Genomic DNA, 22,069 nt, shown 5'->3' with positions numbered 1-22,069 from the left:
TATTTGCACACCCATGTTCACAGCAGCATTATTCACAATAGCCAAGGAGAGGAAGCCACCCAAATGTCCATCAGTGGATGAATGGATAAAACAAAATGTCATATATCACATAGTGGAATATTACTCAGCCTTTAAAAAGGAAGGAAATCCAGTCGCATGCTGCAACATGGATAAAACGTGAGGACAATATGCTAAATGAATAAACCAGTTGAAAAAAAGAAAATACTATATGATGATTCCACTTATATGGAGTATTTAAAGTAGCCATATTCATAGGAACAGAAAGTAGAATGGTGGTTACCGTGGGCTGGGGGAAGGAACAAATGCAGCATTGTTCAATGAATATAGAGTTTCAATTTTGCAAGGTAAAAATTCTGGAGATATTGCACAGCAGTGTGAATCTACTTAACACTGGTGAATTGTACATTTAAAAATGGTTAAGAGGACAAAATTTATGAGTTTTTTACCACAATTTTTAAAAAGGTGATTGAAATATTATGATTTGTAGCACTCCAGTTCTTTTTCTAATCTATCAGTCTTAGGAAGACACGGTACCAAGTTCATGGAGAGTTTGGTCTCTGGAAATTTGGGTTGGACACAATTTGGTTGTCATTATGGCTGCACTGTGTGGAGGCAAGGGGATATATCTAAAGGAAAAAAACAAGTCAAAGTGTCAAGTGGGCCATCACTTGAGCTGTGGATTTTGGGGCTTATACAGAGAGGAAGAAACTGCCAGAAATGGAACAGGACTGAAATAGGAGGGGTCAGAAGACAGCGAATGCTCAAAGTCAAGAGATAACAGAACTTGAAATAATTCTCTTGTAGGCAGTAGGACATTTTACATGATTCTTACCACTGTAATAGGAATATGTGAATTATCCCACACAAAATGAGTGCACTTTTATCCCACACACTTAATTCAAGCTCATTTGAACTCTGGTCTCTATTTTTTTGACCCAATAAATTTACTTAGATTATAAATGGGTCAATGCTAACTAACTAACTACTTTTGGGTTTCATTTTGCATGATTTTGAAAAATGTATTTTCTGTCACATATTTTACAGTGCATTTCAAACTCCCATTATTCATAATTTAATTTATACACTACAATACATTCATACATTTATTTATTCATCTTTTGACCCATCAGCCTGTGTTAAGCCCTATGATTGATAAAGATAAGTAAAGTCTTCAATTAACTTAATCTATTAGAAGAGACATATACACAAATAATTATTAAACATAGACAAATAGGTGTTTTAAGCTAGTTTTAAAGGATATCACAGAAACCTGCATATTTGAGTGTAAATTATTCTCAGGGACTGAATTATCTTTGCCAATAATTTATTTAACACAGGTTCACTGTGGGGATTATAATAATTTCACAAGCCAATAGAATATAGACCAAAAAAAGTCTTTTAATAAGCCAGTGAAGAGATTATATACTCCAAACTAATATTAGATTAATCACACTATGGTTCCAGGCAACAGGGAGATGAAAGGAATAAAGTCCAAATTTAGTTGAGTTGCACCCTTTTTCTACAAGTTGGATTTTCTACAAGTAGGCTAAGGCAACCAAGGACTGAAATTCAGCTGCCCCTGCCTCCTGCAGCTGGGAGGGAAGTTGCCATGGTAGCTGGCAAGATGATCTCTTTCTAGGGGGTCGCTGCAAGGTTTTCACCATTCCAAGCAGAGTCCTTCCCTTCCCCCATCTCCTCAAGGTTTCCAGAGAACTATTTAGATCAGCAAAGAGTCACCCTGCCCAGACTGAACACCCTCAAGTTAACTGTTCACACCTCTTGGTGAAAGTGAAATGACTTTTGCGGCCCCATGGACTACAGAGTCCATGGAATTCTCCAGGCCAGAATACTGGAGTGGGTAGTTTTTCCCTTCTCCAGGGGATTTTCCCAACCCAGGGATTGAACCCAGGTCTCCCACATTGCAGGCGGATTCTTTACCAGTTGAGCCACAAGGGCAGCCCAAGAATACTCAAGTGGGTGGCCTATCCCTTCACCAGGGGAGCTTCCCTACCCAGGAATCGAACAGGGGTCTCCTGCATTGCAAGCAGATTCTTTACCAACTGAGCTATCAAGGAAGGCTTTGGTATTTAAAGCTTAAATGTCCCCAGCCATAGTCCCTCCTCCATGTGTTTTTATTGATAAACTCCCAGCAATGCTAAAGCTGAACTACTCAGTGCTTATAGTCAACCACAGATATCAGTGATGACACACTTCCTTAATGTAAACAGCTTCTCCCTTAGATCAAAACAAGTGGGTTGTAAATCATGTTAACAAACACACAGCACTGGAGAGGGAGCTCTTAATTCAAAAGAAGTTTATTAAGAAAATCAGGAAAGTGAAGAAGGTTGAAGAATTGGTACAAAATTCAGAAATCGAAACAGAAGAATATGAACTAAAGAATATGATGACTAGACCACTGGAACTGTGAGAAAATGTGCCAGGTACAGGGAATCAGTTGTGGGTTGAGTCAAAATCTGAGTGTTTAGAAACCTGCACTTGATTCTTTAGGCAGGAAGGAACCACTGAAAGTTTCTGAGTCATTTAAAACTGTTCATATTAAGTAGGAACATTATTGGCAACAATTTGATGAATGTATTAGAGGTAAAGGGAAACTATTACGGGCTAGCAAGCTACAAGGCAATCCAAATACAATATCCCAGTTAGAGGCCTATCAATGTGGTCCAGGTGAAGGATGATGAGAACCCCAACTAGGCTGATGTGAAAAGAAGCAGGACACAGTTCAGTTTTAAGATTTAATGAAAACAATTTTTTGGACAAAGGTTAGCAATTCATTAGATTCGAGGATTTAGAAATGGAAAATGACTCAGAAATCAATTATGAGCCTCAGTGGCTGACATGGTGGGTATTTATTTAGCTGAAGTAGGGCACAGAGAGATGGAGAAGGCAATAGCACCCCACTCCAGTACTCTTGCCTGGAAAACCCCATGGACAGAGGAGCCTGGTGGGCTGCAGTCCACGGGGTCGCTAAGAGTCAGACACGACTGAGCGACTTCACTTTGACTTTTCACTTTCATGCATTGGAGAAGGAAATAGCAACCCACTGCAGTGTTCTTGCCTGGAGAATCCCAGGGACGGGGAGCCTGGTGGGCTGCCGTCTATGGGGTCGCACAGAGTCAGACACGACTGAAGCGATTTAGCAGCAGCAGCAGCAGCAGCAGCAGGGCACAGAGAAGGAGAAACAGTTTTTGAGTTTAAAGTAACAGAGTAAGCTTTGGACAGATTTAAGGTGTTTGGGAGACATCAGTGAGGCAATACCTACCAAGCAGTTAAACAAAGGTATTATTCATAGAGGGTTTACTGTGTGTTGGGCACTTTGCTAAGCCCTTGACATACATTATATTGCTTAAAACTTAAAATAGCTTTACAAGGCTTCTTTTGTCACCATCTTCCCTGGTACTTCAGCGGGTCAAGAAACCACCTACAATTCAGGAAACCCCGGTTCGATTCCGAGGTCGGGAAGATCTCTCAGAGAAGGGATAGGCTACCCACTCCAGTATTCTTTGGCTTCCCTGGTGGCTCAGATGGTAAAGAATCTGCCTGCAATGTGGGAGACCAGGGTTTGATCCCTGGGTTGGGAAGATCCCCTGGAGGAGGGCATGGCAACCTATTCCAGTATTCTTGCCTAGAGAATCTCCACGAACAGAGGAGCCTGGTGGGCTACGGTCCATGGGGTCACAAGGAGTCGGACACAACTGAGCGACTAAGCACAGTGCTCTGTTATGGATTTTTTTTTAAGAGCCTTAGAAAAGTTAAGTAACCTCCTCTGAGCCACACAACTTGCTAGTACTGAGTCAGTTTATATATACCTAAGCAATCTTAAGAACCTGGCTGCGAATGCAGGAGACATAAGAGATGCGGGTTGGATCACTGGGTTGGGAAGATCTCCTGGAAGAAGGCATGGCAACCCACTCCAGTATTCTTGCTGGGACAATCCCATGGACAAAGGAGCCTGGTGGGCTACTGTCTATAGGGTTGCAAAGAGTTGGACACAACTGAAGCAACTTAGCACACACAGCACAGTCTTATTTTATAGCTCACCGCATTGGCCACTGCCCTGTATCAGCTCCCTAAAATGTAGATTTGGAGCTTGGGAGAGAATCAGGGCTAACAAAGTAGATTTGAAAGTTTATTCCACAAGCCTGTATTGAACTCTTGCCAAGGTTCAAGCACAGTGCTCTGAGTTGTAAGCACATGAATACCATCAGTATGACCCTAGAGTGGAAATTAAAACAGTGGACTGAATCAATGCGTGTGAGCAATAGGAAGAGAAGAGGCTAAAAGTTGGGCACATGAATAGGTAACACTCAAGAAGAGGGACAATAAGCAAAACAGCCCCTCTGTATCCCTCCGTATCTGTAGGTTCTGCATTCACAATTACAGACTATTTTATATAAAGGTGGATTTTGGTCTCCACAGGGCTCCTGGACTCTATCTTCCTCAGATAGAGGGTTGACTGTATAGTTACTAAGGTTTTGATAAGGTTACAAACTTAACGATAATTACACAGACTATTCATTTTTCCTACAAGCATTATATGTGAACTAAGAATTGACTTCACCCTCCTAAATTGCGTGCTGGGCCTTCAGCCTTTTGAGTAGCTTTGTTGTTTGTTAGTTGGTTTTTTTTATGATCAATATTGGGGTACCAGACAATCACAAAATTCTCTAGAAGTTGAAATTGTTTGTGCCAATGAATAGGAAGGGATATTCTTATTCCGTCCCAAATAAAGAATGTGCTGTGCTGTGCTCAGTCCCTTCAATCACATCCCAACTCTTTTGCGACCCTACAGACTGTAACCCACCAGGATCCTCTGTCCATGGCATTTCTCCAGGCAAGAATACTTGAGCATCAATTCTTTGGCGCTCAGTTTTCTTTATGGTCCAACTGTCACATTCATATATGACTACTGGAAAAACCACAGCTTTGACTAGATGGACCTTTGTCAGCAAAGTAATGTCTCTGCTTTTAATATGCTGTCTAGGTTGGTCATAGCTTTTTTTTTTTTGGATAAGAAAATATGTTTCTCACTCTCAATGAGGTGACAGAATTAATTCTCAGACTCTTGCTCCTCTTTTATGTTTTGCACTATTTTACATATATATTATCTCTAATTCCCAGCTTTTATGATAACATGGAATAGAGGAAAAATAACATGATGGCATAAAGAAATAACTGGTCAAACTCAGAATGTGGGAGATTCTTTAAGAATAAAAATCTCATTCCTTTTTTAAAATTTTTATTCATTTTTAATTGGAAGGAAAAAAAACTCATTCTAAAACCAAATCAATAAAAAGGGGTGTCAGGAGCAAATGACTGAATGAATGAAAGAGAGGCAAAAAGCAAAGTAACTATGTGGGTGTTACTTGGATCTTCATTTGAACAAAACAAGAGAAATTTGAATATAAACTTGGGACTTAAATGATATTAGGTGATTTCTATTAATTGGCCAGGGAATCACTATTAATTGGGATATGGCATATGCTTATGACTAAGTGATGCATAATGCAGTGTTCATGAGTAAAATAACATAATGTCCTGGATTTGTTGTGAAATACTTTGTCAAAAGAAGCCAAATGTTCATCAGCAGATGAATGGATAAAAAATATGTGGTATGTATATACAATGGAATATTATTCAACCATGGTAGAGGAAGTTATCTTTCCATTTGTGACAGCATGGATGGCTTTGAGCACATTATGCTAAGTGAGATTAAGCCAGAGAGAGAAAGACAGCTATGGTATGGTATCACTTATATATAGAATCTAGAATCTAGAAGAGTGAAACTTGTGGAAAACAGTAAAACTGTGGATATGACGGAATGGAAGGGGGTTAAGAGTGATGGTGTTTAAGGGTACAAACTTATAACAGGTAGTAAATAAGCCATATAGATTTAATGCACAGTATAATGAATACAAACAATATTGTACTATAGTTGTATAATGTGATAAAATATAGTCACATACATTAAAAGTTCTAAATGTATAGAATCTTAAACTTGAATGATGATACATGTCAAATTTATTCAATTAAAAATTTTTAATTGATTTTCAAAAAAGAAAGAAAAAAAATCAAGGGAGGGATAAATGAAACAAGGTGGTCAAATGTTGACAATTATTGAATCTGGGGAACAGATCCAGGAAGCTCGTTAAACTTAACTTTTAAAAATTATGAATGTTTGAATTTTTATAGTAAAAAATTAAAAATTAATTGAAAGCAAGTTAATGAATTAAACAGTAATCATGCAATCACCCAGGCTCTCATTTTCTTTTTGGCTGCCACTAAGCCCATAGGACACTGGAGCATTAACTAGACAAGGAGAGGGAAAACTGATTCTCATTTTCTGAGAATCATTTTGAGACTCATAAGGTGTCCATAGACATGTTTCAGGAGAGTCTGAACTCTATGTAATTATACACTAAATTTTATTTGAAATTGTTTCTAGGGAGGTGGTTTATAGGTTTCACTGCATTCTCAAAGTCATTAATGATTCACAAAAGTTTAAGATATACTACATTAGAGAGTTTACAAAGCCTTTTCCAGGTTTAAAATTCTACAAACCTGAAGGGGATGAGAACATGCCACTCCAATATGCCACTTTGGCATAAGAATTATTTTGTGTGTGTGTGTGTGCTCAAGTGTGACCGATTCTTTGCAACTCCATGAACTGTAGCCCTTCAGGCTACTCTGTCCATGGGATTTCCCAGGCAAGAATACTGAAGTGGGTTGCCATTTCCTCCTCCAGGGGATCTTCCCAAAACCTGCATCTCCTGCATTGGCAGGTGGATTCTTTACCACTGAGCCACTTGGGAATCCCAAGAATTATTTTGAGTTTCAGGCAATTGAGAAAAAGCAAATACAGGAAGAGCTCTTTGCCTTTCGCCTATGTGCCTAAAGTAGGACATAATTTTTCCTCTCGAAGGTATCCCTTCTCCTCTAGTACTAGGAGGAGGAAAACAACCCTTATCACTGGACATGAAACATGGCATTGAGATGAGTCTGCACACACAGAAAAGAACTCCTTACTGAAATACCCTTTATAATTAAATATCTTTATAATTTCCCATATATTTACCTTCCTCCAATTTACTGCACACACAGAAAAGCACTCCTTACTGAAATACCCTTTATAATTAAATATCTTTATAATTTCCCATATATTTACCTTCCTCCAATTTACTGCACACACAGAAAAGAACTCCTTACTGAAATACCCTTTATAATTTAAATAGCTTTATAATTTCCCATATATTTACCTTCCTCCAATATACTGCCCCTAGAAGCCCAACACCCCTCCCCAACTTTCCTTTGTCCAGTCACTTCTTCATAATTTATCTCCTTTTGTTTCCACGGTATATAAGCTGTCAAGTCTAACAGCTTCCTGGATTTTTCACTTCCTTTCTGTCAAACCTTTGTGCACATATAATTAAAATAAGTTTGCATGCATTTTCTCCTGTTAATCTTGCTTTTATCAGTCTAATTTCTACGTCCCAGTTACAGAACATAAGAGAGTAGAGGAAAGTTTTTTTCCTCTACCAACCCATATAAGAACAAGAAATGTAATTTTCCTATAAGAAAGACTCCCTGCACAGTGGAGAGGACTCTAGATTTCATGAACAACTCATTTAGAATGCATTTATGTTCTTATCTTACAATAATGCTTAAGTGCCATCAGATATATTTTAATGAAATCACAGATACTAGACCAGTTCAATCACTAACAAATGGCAGTATATCAATGTAATTTTCTCTTTTGTAGATGCTTATCAATGTCACCCAAAAGTCTGTATGGTAAAATCTCACCTTTAAAAGTTTTGTTTCCCAAAAGCTCTTAAGAAGTGGGACGCATTACAGCAATAAAAATCCCCTGGCTAAATAGGAGAGGGAACTATAATATGTTTAAGTGCCATTATCTTATTGACTGTGAAGAAAAAACATATTCTAGATAAGACCTGAGGTTTCTCTAAGCCAGAAATTGAGATCATGAAGGTGGTAGCAGTTCTATTTGCTATTGTATTGTGCTATTATCCTACCTTTTTAAAAAAGTAAAATAATTTTGCAGGAAAACTGAAATATGTTGTATAATGGCTTTATTAAAAAGCCTGGAGCAGTGCAGCCAATAGTAGCAGCCTGGTTTAAATTCAAAGACAAAATTACTATCCAACTGCCCATCATCTAGTGTTATAGTTAATAATCATGCTTTACACCCTGCATAGACTCCTAGTCATAATTTTCCTGTTCTTGTTTTAGTCAAGCCTGATGATGAACCAGTGCAGAGCAGATAGTGTGTGCATGTGTCTGGGTATATTAGTGAGGGTCATTTATTTGTTAAAAGTCTGTATTAGCTATAGCAACAATAATGTCCCAAACTCAGTGGTCTATGATAACAAGCATTTATTTGTACATTTACAATTCTGCACATTGCTCATGAGCTAGGGTTTGTCAGTTCTTGTCTAGGGAGCCATGTTGCAGGTATGAGTTGTCTGAGTTTGGCTCCAGCTGCAGGCTGGATTCAGATGAGCTGTGTGCTGTCACTCTCCAAGAACAGTCTTCTATGTCAACCAAACAGGAGAATTCAGTAGGGAGCTGGCAGAAGCCAAGGCCCATGCATCTTTCAAGTCCAGTGGTGGACTTTTCTGGAATTCCCACAATGTGTGGTGCTGCTTTGGAATAACCACTTTCCTAGGGATCTGGAGCCACAGCAGCACCCACTGGCCCCTTTCTATCTGCAGAGTCCATAGGTCAGGAAGCCAGGTGGACATTCACAGAACACAAGTTCCATCAGGGCACAGAATTTTGGCCATTGTGTTCAAGGTTATAACCCTAGCACCTAGAAGTCAATCACTCTTTCTGAAGTGGACCAATGGGTGACTATCTAAAATCTAGAAAATATTGACTCCAACTACCCACATAAAGTGGGGAACTAACCACTAGATGGTAGTCCCGCTGGACCACAAGCACATGAGTTCTAAAGAAACATTTCTTGGATTAGAAACACTGAAAGGTGAAAAAAATCACAGAATGTAGATTAATTTTTAAAAATAAACACATCCACTAAAAACAGAATATCATGAACATAAATTATTACAAGGGATGAAGATGAAAATGCCTTTAATCCATAATTTAAAATGCTAAACACCCTTCAGAAGATGCATTCCATTTAGCTAGACCACAGAGGATTTTAAAGGTTGTCTTTGAATTAACTGTTGAGGTTTACTAAGCTATTTTTTTTTCCAGAACACATTTAAACCAAGCCGTTTATTGCCAAGAGAAGAAAAGATGCACAGGGAATAAAAACGTTGCTTTCTTATTACCCCCTTTTCACTAGAGTCATAGAAATTGCTCTCCAAACATAGCAGGACTGAACACTCTCCACCACGACTGCATCGACCATGTCAGATACTCGAGGTATGTAGCCATCAGGAAGTTTCAGAGATTCCAAGGTGAAAAAGATAGTATCATCTAGCACCCCATTTCTTCCCTGCAGGCTAGTAATGCAGACCTGTAATTACAAATAATGCAAATGTTTATGTAAAAGACTCCTGTACTTTCACAAGGTCTGCATCTCCTCACTCAGGATTTAATCTGTTGTTTAGTCGCTAAGTCCTATCTGACTCTTTGCAACTCCATGGACTGCAGTGCTCCAGGCTCCTCTGTCCATAGGATTCTCCAGGCAAGAATACTGGAGTGGGTTGCCATTTCCTTCTCCAGGGGAATCTTCCTGACCCAGGGATCGAACCAGTGTCTCCTACATTGGCAGGCGGATTCTTTACCACTGAGTCACCTGGGAAGCCTGGATTTAATCTGTAGGTCACTCCAAATCAGTGATTCCCAACATGGCTGGCACATTTGAGACACCAGAGTGGAGCGCTTTGTAAAACTACTCATGCCAAGACCCCATCTCACATCAATTCAGTCAGAATCTCTGTGGATTCAAGTCTAGTATTAGAAATCCTGCTCTAAATATAACATACTCTGTCCATTAACCTCCACAGTTACAGCAGTGAGAGTGAAAAGGATTGAGTAAGAAAGGAATGTGGTGGTAAACAGAACATCATTTCCCCCACTTCCTCTGTCGCATTTCAAGCTTCATCTGTGAAAAGTGAAAGTGAATGCCGCTTAGTCATATCCGACTCTTTGCGACCCCGTGGACTATACAGTCCATGGAATTCTCCAGGCCAGAGTACTGGAGTGGGTAGCCTTTCCCTCCTCCAGGGGATCGTCCCAACTCAGGGATCAAACCCAGGTCTCCCGCATTGCAGGTGGATTCTTTACCAGCTGAGCCACCAGGGAAAGCCTGCAAACTGAATTTCTATTAGTCTCCAGGACCCGAACCGCACCAAGCGTTTACTGTAAGATCTAGTCCTTTCACCCATGCCATTCATTCTTCCCCAGCAATTCCCTGAACATGATTTGTTTCCTGTTCTGTTGCTCTCAACATTTTAATACCTCTCATATAAACTGTATAATTTAGATCTTAATTATATATGTCTTCTATATTATTTTTTATTTCCTTTCAGAAGCACCACCTTTTCAATAAAAAATAAACTCTTTGGCAAAGAATGTATTTTCTTTTAGGTTTTCCAAGCCAACCAATAGAATCCAAAGCAGCAAATTATCACCACGAACAGGCTAAGTCAAAACAAACAAGGGCAACATCAGATGAATTACCTTGTGCACGTGCTTGTGTCTCAGAGGCTTCACTGAGAGGGCCTTTCTGCTTTGTGTGTCTGGCTGGATGGAAAATACAACTTCTACTCGGTCACCCTGATAAGGCTCAAAATCTAAAACCCACCAGGGAGAGAAATCAAGTTGGAATTATCTCACAATGTTTTCATGTGAAATTTCACAAGTTACTCTGATGCTGGAATACCCTAAAGTAGATTCTATGATATTGAAGTTCCATTTTAAACATTTAAAAACATTTAAACATTTAAAAACAGGTAACCTGTCTTCCCGTCAGAAAGGAAGTTTATAATCTTTTAGGCATTGATTCTCTCTCCTGACTTCAAGCTGTGAGTTGGTGATGGACAGGGAAGCCTGCAGCCCATGGGGTCACAGTCAGACACAACTGAGTGACTGAACTGAACTGATAGGAGAAGAACATATTGCTACAGGAAGAAACAATTTTCTCAAGTATTTTGGACCAACGATGAGCTCTATATAATTTACATTTTTCAACTGTCAACAAATCTTTACAGATTTTACAAAAGTTAAAAGCGAGTCACAGTGCCCAAATGTACCATGGAGCATTTAAAGCCAATAGAATTATCAAATGCTGCTACTGAAAGTGAAACTTGATACAATCACTTCAGAAAGCTGGCTGCTGCTGCTGCTGCTGCTGCTGCTGTGTCGCTTCAGTCGTGTCCGACTCTGTGCGACCCCATAGACGGCAGCCCACCAGGCTCCCCTGTCCCTGGGATTCTCCAGGCAAGAACACTGGAGTGGGTTGCCATTTCCTTCTCCAATGCATGAAAGTGAAAAGTGAAAGTGAAGTCGCTCAGTGGTGTCTGACTCTTAGCGACCCCATGGACTGCAGCCTACCAGGCTCCTCCGCCCATAGGATTTTCCAGGCAAGAGCACTGGAGTGGGGTGCCATTGCCTTCTCTGCCAGAAAGCTGGCAATATCTATTAAAATTAAACATTTCTGTACCCTATGATCCAGCATTTTTTAGTTCCATCATAGCCCTTTCTTTGTTCTCCTTGATTCCATCACAACCAAATTTTAGAAGGACCAAAGACCACACGAGGGACCTCTTGTCTTCTTTCTCTCCACATTTCCTTTGTGTGGCTTTCTATAATATCCATAGGCTGATAATTCCAGTAACTGGAGCTCTAACCAATTTCAGATTCATATATCCAAAAGTTTACTCAAATTATTATGTCTAAAGCTGAGCTCTTCCTAGTCTTCTCATGCACCCAGTTTTGCTCCTTGGTCTTTCCGTATCTCAAAAATGGAAACTCTACCCTTACCATTGTTTCAGCAAAACACTTAGGAGTAACTCCTGACTCCACTTTCCTTCACACCAAATGTCCAGTCCATCAGCCAATACTTTGATTTCTAACTTCAAAGTATTTCTAAAATCAAAGCAATCCTTACAGCCTTCCTTTCTACCAATCTTAGCCAAGTTTCCATCATCTCTCACCAGGACTATTGCAATAGATTCCTAACTTGTGTTCCCAAATCCATCCCTGTCCCATGTAACGTATTCTCAGCAGGACAGCCAAAGCGAACACCTTAAAACATAACTCACTTCATATCACATCATTGTTCAAAGTTCATCCCTCCCAAAAAGGCCAAATCCTTAATATGATCTATAAATCCCTGTGTAGCTCACCTCTTTATGCTTCTCTTTAAGGTCTTTATTGAAACTACTTTTTTCAGTAAAACCATGCCTAATTTTTCAACCCATAGCTCCCTAGATTTATCATTATCCTGAAACTATGATTCAGCAGTTTCAAGCTTAGTCCTAAGAATCTAGCCCAGACAAAGAAAACCATATGTTCACAAAAAAGACTTGTATAAGAATGTTTTTTAGCAGCTTTATTTGTAATAGCCAAAAGCTGACAGAAGCCAACATGACCTTCAATAGGAAAATGGAGAAACTGTGATATACAGAATGAGCTACAGACACATGCAACAACATAGACGAATCTAAAAATACCCTTCTGAGTAAAAAAGTATTCAACAAAGAAGTATATATGCCTGATTTCATTAGATCTGTAAAATTCTAGACCAGCAAATTAAATATATGGTGGGGAAAAAAACTTAAAACTGTATTTTGCCTTGGAGATGGGGGCGGGGGGTTGACTGGGGAGAGGCATTAGGGTACTGTTTAGGCACTTGGATTTGTAAAAACCTGAAGACACTCTGAAAAAAAACTAAAACAAACGAACTTGAGCTGCTGACACAGATATGATGCCTACTCACGATGCTCCAGCCATCCTGCCCCTCCTTCTTTGCCGAGGCAATGCCAGCATTTTTCCACATCAGGACTTTTCTCACATTTCTTCCCTGTGAAATATTTTTCCCAGGTGGTTCCTTCGTCTCCCTCAGGTCTCAGCTCATGTATCACCTCCTCAGAGAGGCCTTCGGGAACCTGCTGTCGATAGTAAAGCTCACCTCACTCTACTCCCAGTTTTACTATCACAATGCCTTCCTCAAGTCCTGGAGAGCAGAAAACAATCTGTATCTCTTTTGGGAGTGGGGCTGGGGGAGGTTTACTTGCATATTGTCTGAGTTCTACCTCTTTCTACCTCATTAGAATATAAGTATTTTGAAAACTGTACCTGGAACAGAGTGAGGTACTCAAGTATCTGTTGAATGAACAGAAACAGGAAAGAACATACACGGACTCAGCATGATGTGGAACAAAACAAAAAAAATCAACACAATTTTTCCTTCTTTTAGATTCCTATTGGAGAAGGCAATGGCACCCCACTCCAGTACTCTTGCCTGGAAAATCCCATGGATGGAGGAGCTTGGTGGGCTGCAGCCCATGGGGTCACTAGGAGTCAGACACGACTGAGCAACTTCACTTTCACGTTTCACTTTCATGCACTGGAGAAGGAAATGGCAGCCCATTCCAGTATTCTTGCCTGGAGAATCCCAGGGACGGGGAAGCCTGTTGGGCTGCCGTCTATGGGGTCACACAGAGTCGGACACGACTGAAGCGACTTAGCAGCAGATTCCTATTATGCTTTAAATTGTAACAAGTTTTTATCATTTTCATTGGGTTTTATAATCAGATTAAAAACAGCTATTCTGACATTTCTAAATATGACTGGTTAGGTGCTCAAGTCTTTTTTTCATCTACTTTCTCTTTCCCCCCGCTGCTGCTGCTGCTGTTAAGTCGCTTCAGTCGTGTCCAACTCTGTGTGACCCCATAGATGGCAGCCCACCAGGCTCCCCCATCCCTGGGATTCTCCAAGCAAGAACACTGGAGTGGGTTGCCATTTCCTTCTCCAATGCATGAAAGTGAAAAGTGAAAGTGAAATCGCTCAGTCGTGTCCGACTCTTAGTGACCCCATGGACTGTAGCCTACCAGGCTCCTCCGTCCATGGGATTTCCCAGGCAAGGGTACTGGAGTGGGGTGCCATCACCTTCTCCGCTCGTTCACCCCAGTCAGTCTATTATTTCAATTCGCTCGATTTATTTTGCAACAGTAAATCCCTCCAGCTGTGCTTTGAGTCCCATCCTCTCTTTACAACCAGGGACTGTGTTTTATCAGTCCTTCCTGCTCTCTTCTTCACTTTCAATTAATTCCTTTGGCATTACCAACATGTTCAAGTGTTTCCCATCTTGAGAAGAATTCTCCTAGCAAGGGCTACCATTGGTGGTGACTTCCTATTGACATGGTATATAGGGACCAAGAGATTGCCTTTGGAGCTTAGCAATCCAAGGGGCTTCTTCTCTTAGCATTAGTATTTCTGACTAAATGGGTCTTAAGATCCTAGTTGCCACTAGACAATCATTTTTGGGGACTTCTCTTTGGAATTAGGTGCAATATTTTTACTTATATTCATCTTTCAAAATCCAGCCTGGCAGGGGGTTGCAGGGGTACAGAGACCAGCTGGGAAAGCACCTCACCCAGGCAGCCTTTCCCAGTTCTCTCCATAGCAGTCAATCATTCTGTCTCCTCTACTCAATAATGTGTTTTTTCTTTTTTTTTTTTGTAAAAAAAAAAACATTCTTTTAATGTCAGTCTCTCCCAATTGAACTATCAGCTCTTTGCAGGCAGGGTTTAGTAAAGTCTTAGTTATCTTGGTCTTGCCAATATCTAGCACTCTATCTTGAGCTGAATTAATAAATTGAGAAAGCATCAACAAACCAGCAAATCATTGCTTTAGGCATAAAATAACAAAATGTTATACCTGATAATTAATGGACACACACATACACACACTCTTGGAATGTGTTGGAGGAGGTTACTGAGAAGACGTAACCATGGTTGACCCACAAACTGGACCTGGGCACTTGGAGGCTCCTCCTCTCTTCCATGGTCCTTGGAATGCATTTTCCACCTACTGTTCCCACGTTTCAAGGACACAGCCTTGACAGAGTAAGGTATCACTGAGACCATTTGGGTGGTATTTGTGACTGAACTCTGTCAAGGACTCTGTATAAAGTGTTGAAATTCTGGCAGGGGAGGGTATAGACCTACTTGTGCACTCAAAATGAGGTTCATACATTAAACTCCCTTGCTTATTAAACTTGCTCCCTACCCATCTAGAGTGGCCTGCCTCTTTCTAGGTCTCTGCTTGTTTTCCACATACAGGGCCAGTTTGTGAACCAACAGAAAGGTACAAGGCTACTTCCAAACCTTATTTTAAAGCTTTTGAAGAATAAAAAACACATTATCCCTGTATACTTGTATGAATAATATTTTTCAGTTAGATTAGAAATTCAATGCCTATAGGAATGGAAAAATTACACAAATACTAGTGAATCCATCTAATAAATGAGAATGCAACAAATGACAGGATGAACTTTTAAAAATATAACGCATCTGTCCCTTGCTGTACATAATTTTCAACTCCAAAAGTACACCTCAAGTATTAAAGAGCTTCCACTTGGAGTGGAGGACAATGGAGAAGTAATTAAATCCTCTTACCAATTAGTGTTAAGCATGTCACAAATTTGACCCTGGAAATGATGCCTATAACCATCTTCAAATGCAATCTATAAAATTAAAAAATAGGTAAAACCTAATTTTAAATTTTTTACTTTTCTGGCTGAGTCCCTTTGCTGTCCACTTGAAACTATCACAACATTGCTAATCAGCTATACCCCAATATAAAATTAAAAGTTTAATTAATAAAAAAGACAAAGTTGGAGCATTTAAGAAGAGATGATTTACAATGTTTGAAATGTCTTTGTGAAAAGTATCTTGTGTATATATCTGGCATTTCCAAAAATCTCTTTTGCACTGCTTATTAAAAGAACATTTCAGCAATCTAATAAAAAAAGTATATATATATAAACTGTACCTTTACAAACAACATCTAGAGAGAAGTAAGCTGTGTGATGAATGAACTCAACACCTTCTATCAGAGAGTTCATATAGCCAAGTGAGATTCTAGTACAGGAATCTGGCAGTTCATCGCCATGGCTATTATCACAGAAAGCATCCACCTACGAGAAGAAGAAACATTTACTTCACACATAACAAAAATTTAAAAATCAGAAACATATGCTTAAATCATTGTTGTTTAAGAAATAGTTTAAATAGCTATAACAAACAGTGTTGAATATATTTTACATAGCAAACATATCATAGACATGAGATGACAAAATAATGCCTGAGCTTCATATATCTTTAATTTTAATGTTTTAGAGCAGTTTAGGAAAATTAAGCATCAGTTCAGTTACTCAGTTGTGAGCTTCCCATATATCCTTTTCTGCACTCGCAGTTTCCCCTGTTACTAGTATCTTGCATTTGTTCAATTAGTACATTTGTTCTATTGATGAATCAATATTAATTATATTTAATTAAAGTCCATAGTTTAAATGAGGGCTCACACTTTGTATTATACCGCCGTATATTTCTAAAAATGTGTCTGAAAACATTATTTGTGCACCAACAAACTAAATGCACTGACCATATTAGATGCAAAAATAAAAGATACTATTCCTGCCTGTATGAATTCGTAACCAAAGGAGAGTAAAATGCAAAAATAATGAATTCAAAGCAAGTATGACAAATAGTAAAAATATGTGCAAAAACTGGCTTTTGGGAATTCCCAGTAAGGAAAGAATTTATGATTCAGAGAATACAGGACAATTTCTTGGAGAAAATGGGATTTGATCTAGGCTGTGAAAGAAGAGAAAGATTTTACTAGCAAATGAGAATAGGGCTGAGGACAAGGGAGATAGCAAAGGAGGAGAGAAAACACATGGAAAAGTAGTGAACAAGGAGGAAAATCATAAGATTTCAGATCATGGCACTTGGTGGGAGAGTGCTATAAAACATGACAAAAAGTTGGGAAAATAAAGGCGGGGGCGGGGCATAGCTCTAAAAGACAAGTCAAATTAGGACTTAATTTATCTATAACAGAGAGGCATTCAAAAGTTTTATTATTGAAAATGAAAAGGTCTTTATATTTTTCTTTGCTAATTACACTAATAATACACGTTCATTGTACAAAAAATACAAGGCAGAGAAAAGAAAAAAGCAAAAACCAATTACACATAATCTGTAAACCCAATAAATACCTTTCTAAAGATAAGCACTGACCATATTATATTCTGGTACTTACCCTGCTCTAGATGTTTTTACTATGCATAAATATCTATGCACTATTTGAAGGAAAATTTAATAATATATATATTACTAATGTACCCTCAAATGATCACAAGTATGTCAACAATTCATAAAAGCACCATGACTAAGGAATAAAAGTTGCCCAGGAGGGCATGAAAGGGGATTTTTGCTTTTTCTCTTTTTTCTTTTTTTGGATTTTTGCTTTTTCATCCTAGAATTAGAATTATTTCTGTATTATTTTGTGTATATAAAACTTTCCAAATTTAGAGAAAGTTTATATTAAGCATTCAGTTGAGAGCTGCTATCTAAATAATAGAGATACTACTACTAATAATAACAACATATATCTTAACCATTTAAGAAAGAAAGGCACAAAGGAAATTTCAATGTTTTCCATCAACCAAGTTATATAACAAAAATCCATACTTTATAGCGAAACCAAGTGGGACCCTGTGGGCCTTTCCTGGGAACAGACCCTCTGTCCCCCACTCCCTGCACCCTGCCTCTTGTTTGTAGAAAAGCTTTAGCTTCCTAAGCCTTCTCCAACTTCCAAAGAGCAAATTTATCAGAGAAGTAAGAAAACACAGAAAGGAAAACAGTCAAGTAAGACGAAATAATTGTTTAGCCATAAATCAGGGCCCTTCAGTTCCTCCACAAGGACTATAGATAATATTGAGCCATATCCTTTAAGCTTTTCAGCAGATACTGAAACCCCCACCAGCCGGCAGAAGTTAATTGCATGCTGACCACCAGCACATAGACCTCAGACCAGTTGGAACCATAAGGTTAACAATGTCGACTTCTGAAATACCACCCAGTTCCTCATCACCAACCAATCAGAAGGATGTCCACGAGCGGATTAGGCACACTGCTCCCCCTCTTCCCTAGCATGAAAGAAACTTGAAATCTACTCTGAATTACGATCGTTCCTTAGGGCATTAGTCTGCCACCTTCTTGGTTTGCTTGCCTTCCAAATAAAGTCGATTTTCCTTGCCCCAACACCTTTTTTCTAGACTTACTGGCCTGTCATGGGATGAGTAGAACGAGCTTGGACTCAGTTACAGTAGGAGACAAAATTGGTTGGAACACATAATATATATAAATATATAAATACGTTGACAATGGTTTAAATTATCCTAAAAGCAAAAAGCTTATTTTTTAGAGTTTATTTATTTGTCCACTCTGAGTGGCTTTTGGGATCTTAGTTCCCCAACCAGGGATTGAAACTGGGCCCCTTGCTGTGGAAGCACCAAGTCCTAACCACTGCTCAGACAGGCTGAATAAATAGAAACAAGGTTGGAAAAAAGACAGTTCCCAAACTTATCTTACTTTGATTGCTTTCAATCCATGAGATGTTTTATTTTCCTCCACAACTGCAGTAACCTTTTGCCCAACTTTCAGAAGCACATTGCCAGTCACAACATCACTGCTGAAGTAGATCAACTCATCGATCAAGCCATAGTTACTACAGAACTTTGTCACGACTCCTTGCACAGTTTTTGACTCGGTGTGACCTAAGAAATGAGTAAAGGTTTCATTATTCTCCAAAGGAAACACACATTATAAAGAAGCCCTACCAGAGGAAGATGGGCTTCCCAGGTGGCACAGTAGTAAAGAAACCGCCTGCCAATGCAAGAGACTCAGGAGGTGCCTGTTCAATCCCTGGGTCGAGATTATCTGGAGAAGGAAAACGCAACCTACTCCAGTAGGTTGAAAAATCCCATGGACAGAGGAGCCTGGCAGGCTACAGTTCATGGGGTCGCAAAAAGTCAGACACGGCTGAGCATGCATGCGTAGGTGATACCAAAAGAAGATATAGCAGAAAATGAATTAAATCTAAAAATAAATTGGGTTAGATTTAAGATACAGATGACAATGAGAGTAGAACATACTGGTAAAGTGTGCAGGATTTGGGAGGCAGATTACTTAAACTGAAATGCTGGTTCCACCATTTATTTCTGTTTGGCACACTGGCTCCATGCCCAAGGCAGTGGGGCTCTGAGGTGAAGAAAGCTGAGTCTGGAGCCTGACCTGATTTCGAATCACACAGCTCTTCCCGCTTACCTAAATCTGTGTAATCTGGGGTTCATTTCTTACCCTCTCTGAATTTGTTTTCATCTGTAAAACCAGGGCAATGACAATGTGAATTCACAAAGGTGAATCTTAAATGGTCTCACCTTACTGGCCAGGGATCTTGGCCTCCCTAATCAATTGAAATTGACTAGACGCCAGACAAGAAATTCAGGCAAGGCTTTACTGGGGCCCTTGGGGGTGGGGATGGGGGGAGGGTAGCTAAGGAAACAAACAGGCGTCTTTACTTCTCCCAGAGCCTGGTGGCAAGCAGGCTCCTTATGGGACTGTGTGTCCAGGGGTCAGGCCTAAAAGGTGGCTTAGGGAGTTTGCACACCCTTCTGGTGATGCATGCAGGGGGCAAGCACAGTACCCTGCTTTTGCTCCCAACCCCCTGCTTGTGCTCCAGGCTCTTCAAAAATGGCAGTTGGGTGCTTTTGGTCTCTTTGTATCTTTTGGGTCTGGAATTTGCCCCAACTGCACCCGCATGCTGTTATTTTTGGTCCCAGTTTCTTTGCATTTTGTTGCTCAAGGAGAGGTGTATACAGGTGCAAACACTGCAGCAACTTGGGTCCCAGGTTCCAGTCTATCTCATCACCACAAAAAATAAGATAATTTTATCAGGCGATAGAGGCATTAACTAGCCTTATTGTGTAAACATTTCACAATGTATACATATATCAAATCATCACATTTTACACCTTAAACTACAATTTTATATGTCAATTATGTCTCAATAAAGCTGGTGGGAAAAGGTTGTTATAAATATTAACTGACATATACATATCAACTGCTTAGAACTGTGAGTGCCTCCCACCAGTTAGAGCTTATATGTTAATTGCTATCGTGGTATCTACATCTAGACAGTCTAATGTATCAATTATGGTATGTAATTTTACTGTAATAAACAACAGCATGAACAGCAGATCTGGAAATTCTTGAGCAACTCACCAGACAAAGCACATAAAGAGATCTAGGGATTTAAATCTAGCCCAAATGTGCATCTGAATCACTTGGGTTTATTTTATTTTATTTTATTTTTGTGAACCATCACAGCTAGTAAGCCATAATTTGGGGTCTGAACCTAGAGGTCAGCCTGCAGAACCCATGCTATGAACCACAATGCCTTAGGTGCTTGACCAAAGACTTGGGTGAACTGACTGGGGAAGGCTAGGGAATAACTTGATTATAACAGATTATAGAATCACAACCCAAGAAAATCCTGAAAATTTGAAAAAAAAAAGAAAAGAAAAAAGAAAGGGGAGGAGTCACATTTATTATTTTAAATCATAGCACTGAAAAAAGAGAAATACAAGAGAGACAGCTTCCACTCAGGCACATGATAACTGGTCAAAGATTCCTGTGTTGTTCCTTGGGAGGGAAATTAATGGATGATGCAGTGTCAGCTAAAAGCTAAGCAGCAGCCTCCCATCGCAAACTTCGCTAAGACTCAGCCACCTCTCTGGGGCTCAAACTCCTGCAGAAGCTGCAGGGAGATTCGGGCACCTGGAAGCCGGGGCCCTGCTGAAGCAATAATGCTGCTCAAGAGCCGTCTCTGGCAAATTGCCACCCTACGCGAGCGCACAGTGGATTTACTCCCATGGCATGAAGCGCCTGCGGCGGGAGCGCAGAGGTCGGGAAGCGTTTGCAGGGCCTGGAGTCTGGGTGACACCAGCTGGTGTCCGGTCCTCCCTGCCTGTGTCTCTCTGACCCCGCCGTCCAACGGATCGACAACCCTGCGACTTCTCTCGGGGAGATTTTTGAAGATTAAAGCACGTGGATGCCCCTCAGCCCCTGAGCCCAGTGGTTGGCCACAGACAAGCACTCAGTACACAAGAGAATTAAAGCAACCAGAGCAGGGACTCCACTCTCTCAGCAAACGTTTTCATTTTAACGGATTCCCAGCAACAGAATGACGCCTTCTCAATGCTCCCCGAGTCACCCCTCAGTGGCAGAATCTGGGGCAAGTTTTTAGGGCACAAAGGTGAGCAAGTTAAACGCGGCCCCTGCCCTCCGACAGGGGACAGATGTATGATTCGTCCATTTGCCCCCAAACACGCGCTTTTGTGAAACCATAGCAGATTTACCCTCAATTCAGGGTGATGCCCAGTATGGAAAGGCAGTCGCATAACACAGGCACAAATTCCAAAGGCATTTGGGGAAATGCAAGGGTGGGGCACAGCTCCCCAGGGAGCTTCTCAATCAACATATTAACTATAGACTCGGGACTCCGGGTTGTGTTCAGGGACTCGGACGCCCCTCCCTACATGGAGGCGCTGCCTGGGGCACACAGCGCCCCTCTGGGCTCATGCGGCCTAGAACTAGGAGTGGGACGCACCGTTAAGTACTCAAGGGGAAGGAAGGGATGAGGTGAGTACCTTCCAGGAGCCTCTGATGCTGCTCCCTCTCTGCTTCCGACGAGTCCACCTTCCTCCAAAAGGCAAGAGCCCTGGAAATAAACCGGAGCATAGTCCTGTAGTCAGGGCGACCTGGGCTCCGCGTGACACTGGGCACGAGGCTTGCTTCTGTCTAATCCTCTGCCTCCAAGCCGCACTCTGATCACAGCAGCTGCCTAGAGGCAGTGCCTGCCTCTCTGCACCGCCCAACTTCTAGTAAGGCCCTCACACAGGACTTGGCTGAGGCTGCTCTACGAAGAACTTTACGGTTCCCACTCTCCAGCCAATCCGGGCGTAGAC

The 22,069-nt window shown here is 40.5% G+C and overlaps 1 protein-coding gene across 5 annotated transcripts in view; it reads right to left on the bottom strand.

The window, feature by feature from the left end:
- The window catches only part of CT55 (cancer/testis antigen 55), a 42,510-nt gene extending 20,441 nt beyond the window's left edge, over positions 1-22,069 (bottom strand). For 2 of the 5 annotated variants that reach the window (XR_011446420.1, XM_070292002.1), the window contains exons 1-4: positions 21,752-22,069; positions 18,633-18,817; positions 16,030-16,174; positions 10,711-10,823 (exon numbers count right to left, since the gene is read on the bottom strand). Coding sequence is in view for 2 of the 5 variants with exons in the window: in XM_070292002.1 (XP_070148103.1) it covers positions 10,711-10,823; positions 16,030-16,174; positions 18,633-18,817; positions 21,752-21,842 (534 nt within the window). In the remaining 3 variants the exon portion in view is untranslated. Of the gene's footprint in view, positions 1-8,416; positions 9,542-10,710; positions 10,824-16,029; positions 16,175-18,632; positions 18,818-21,751 lie in introns of those variants that run through there. The other 3 variants (XR_011446419.1, XR_011446421.1, XM_070292001.1) reach the window with 2 other exon arrangements.

This window comes from Ovis canadensis, chromosome X (genome assembly GCF_042477335.2).
Source record: "Ovis canadensis isolate MfBH-ARS-UI-01 breed Bighorn chromosome X, ARS-UI_OviCan_v2, whole genome shotgun sequence".
Classification (NCBI taxonomy): Eukaryota; Metazoa; Chordata; class Mammalia; order Artiodactyla; family Bovidae; genus Ovis; species Ovis canadensis.
The sequence above is the reverse complement of the archived record's forward strand: the minus strand, read 5'-3'. Positions and strand labels throughout refer to the sequence as shown.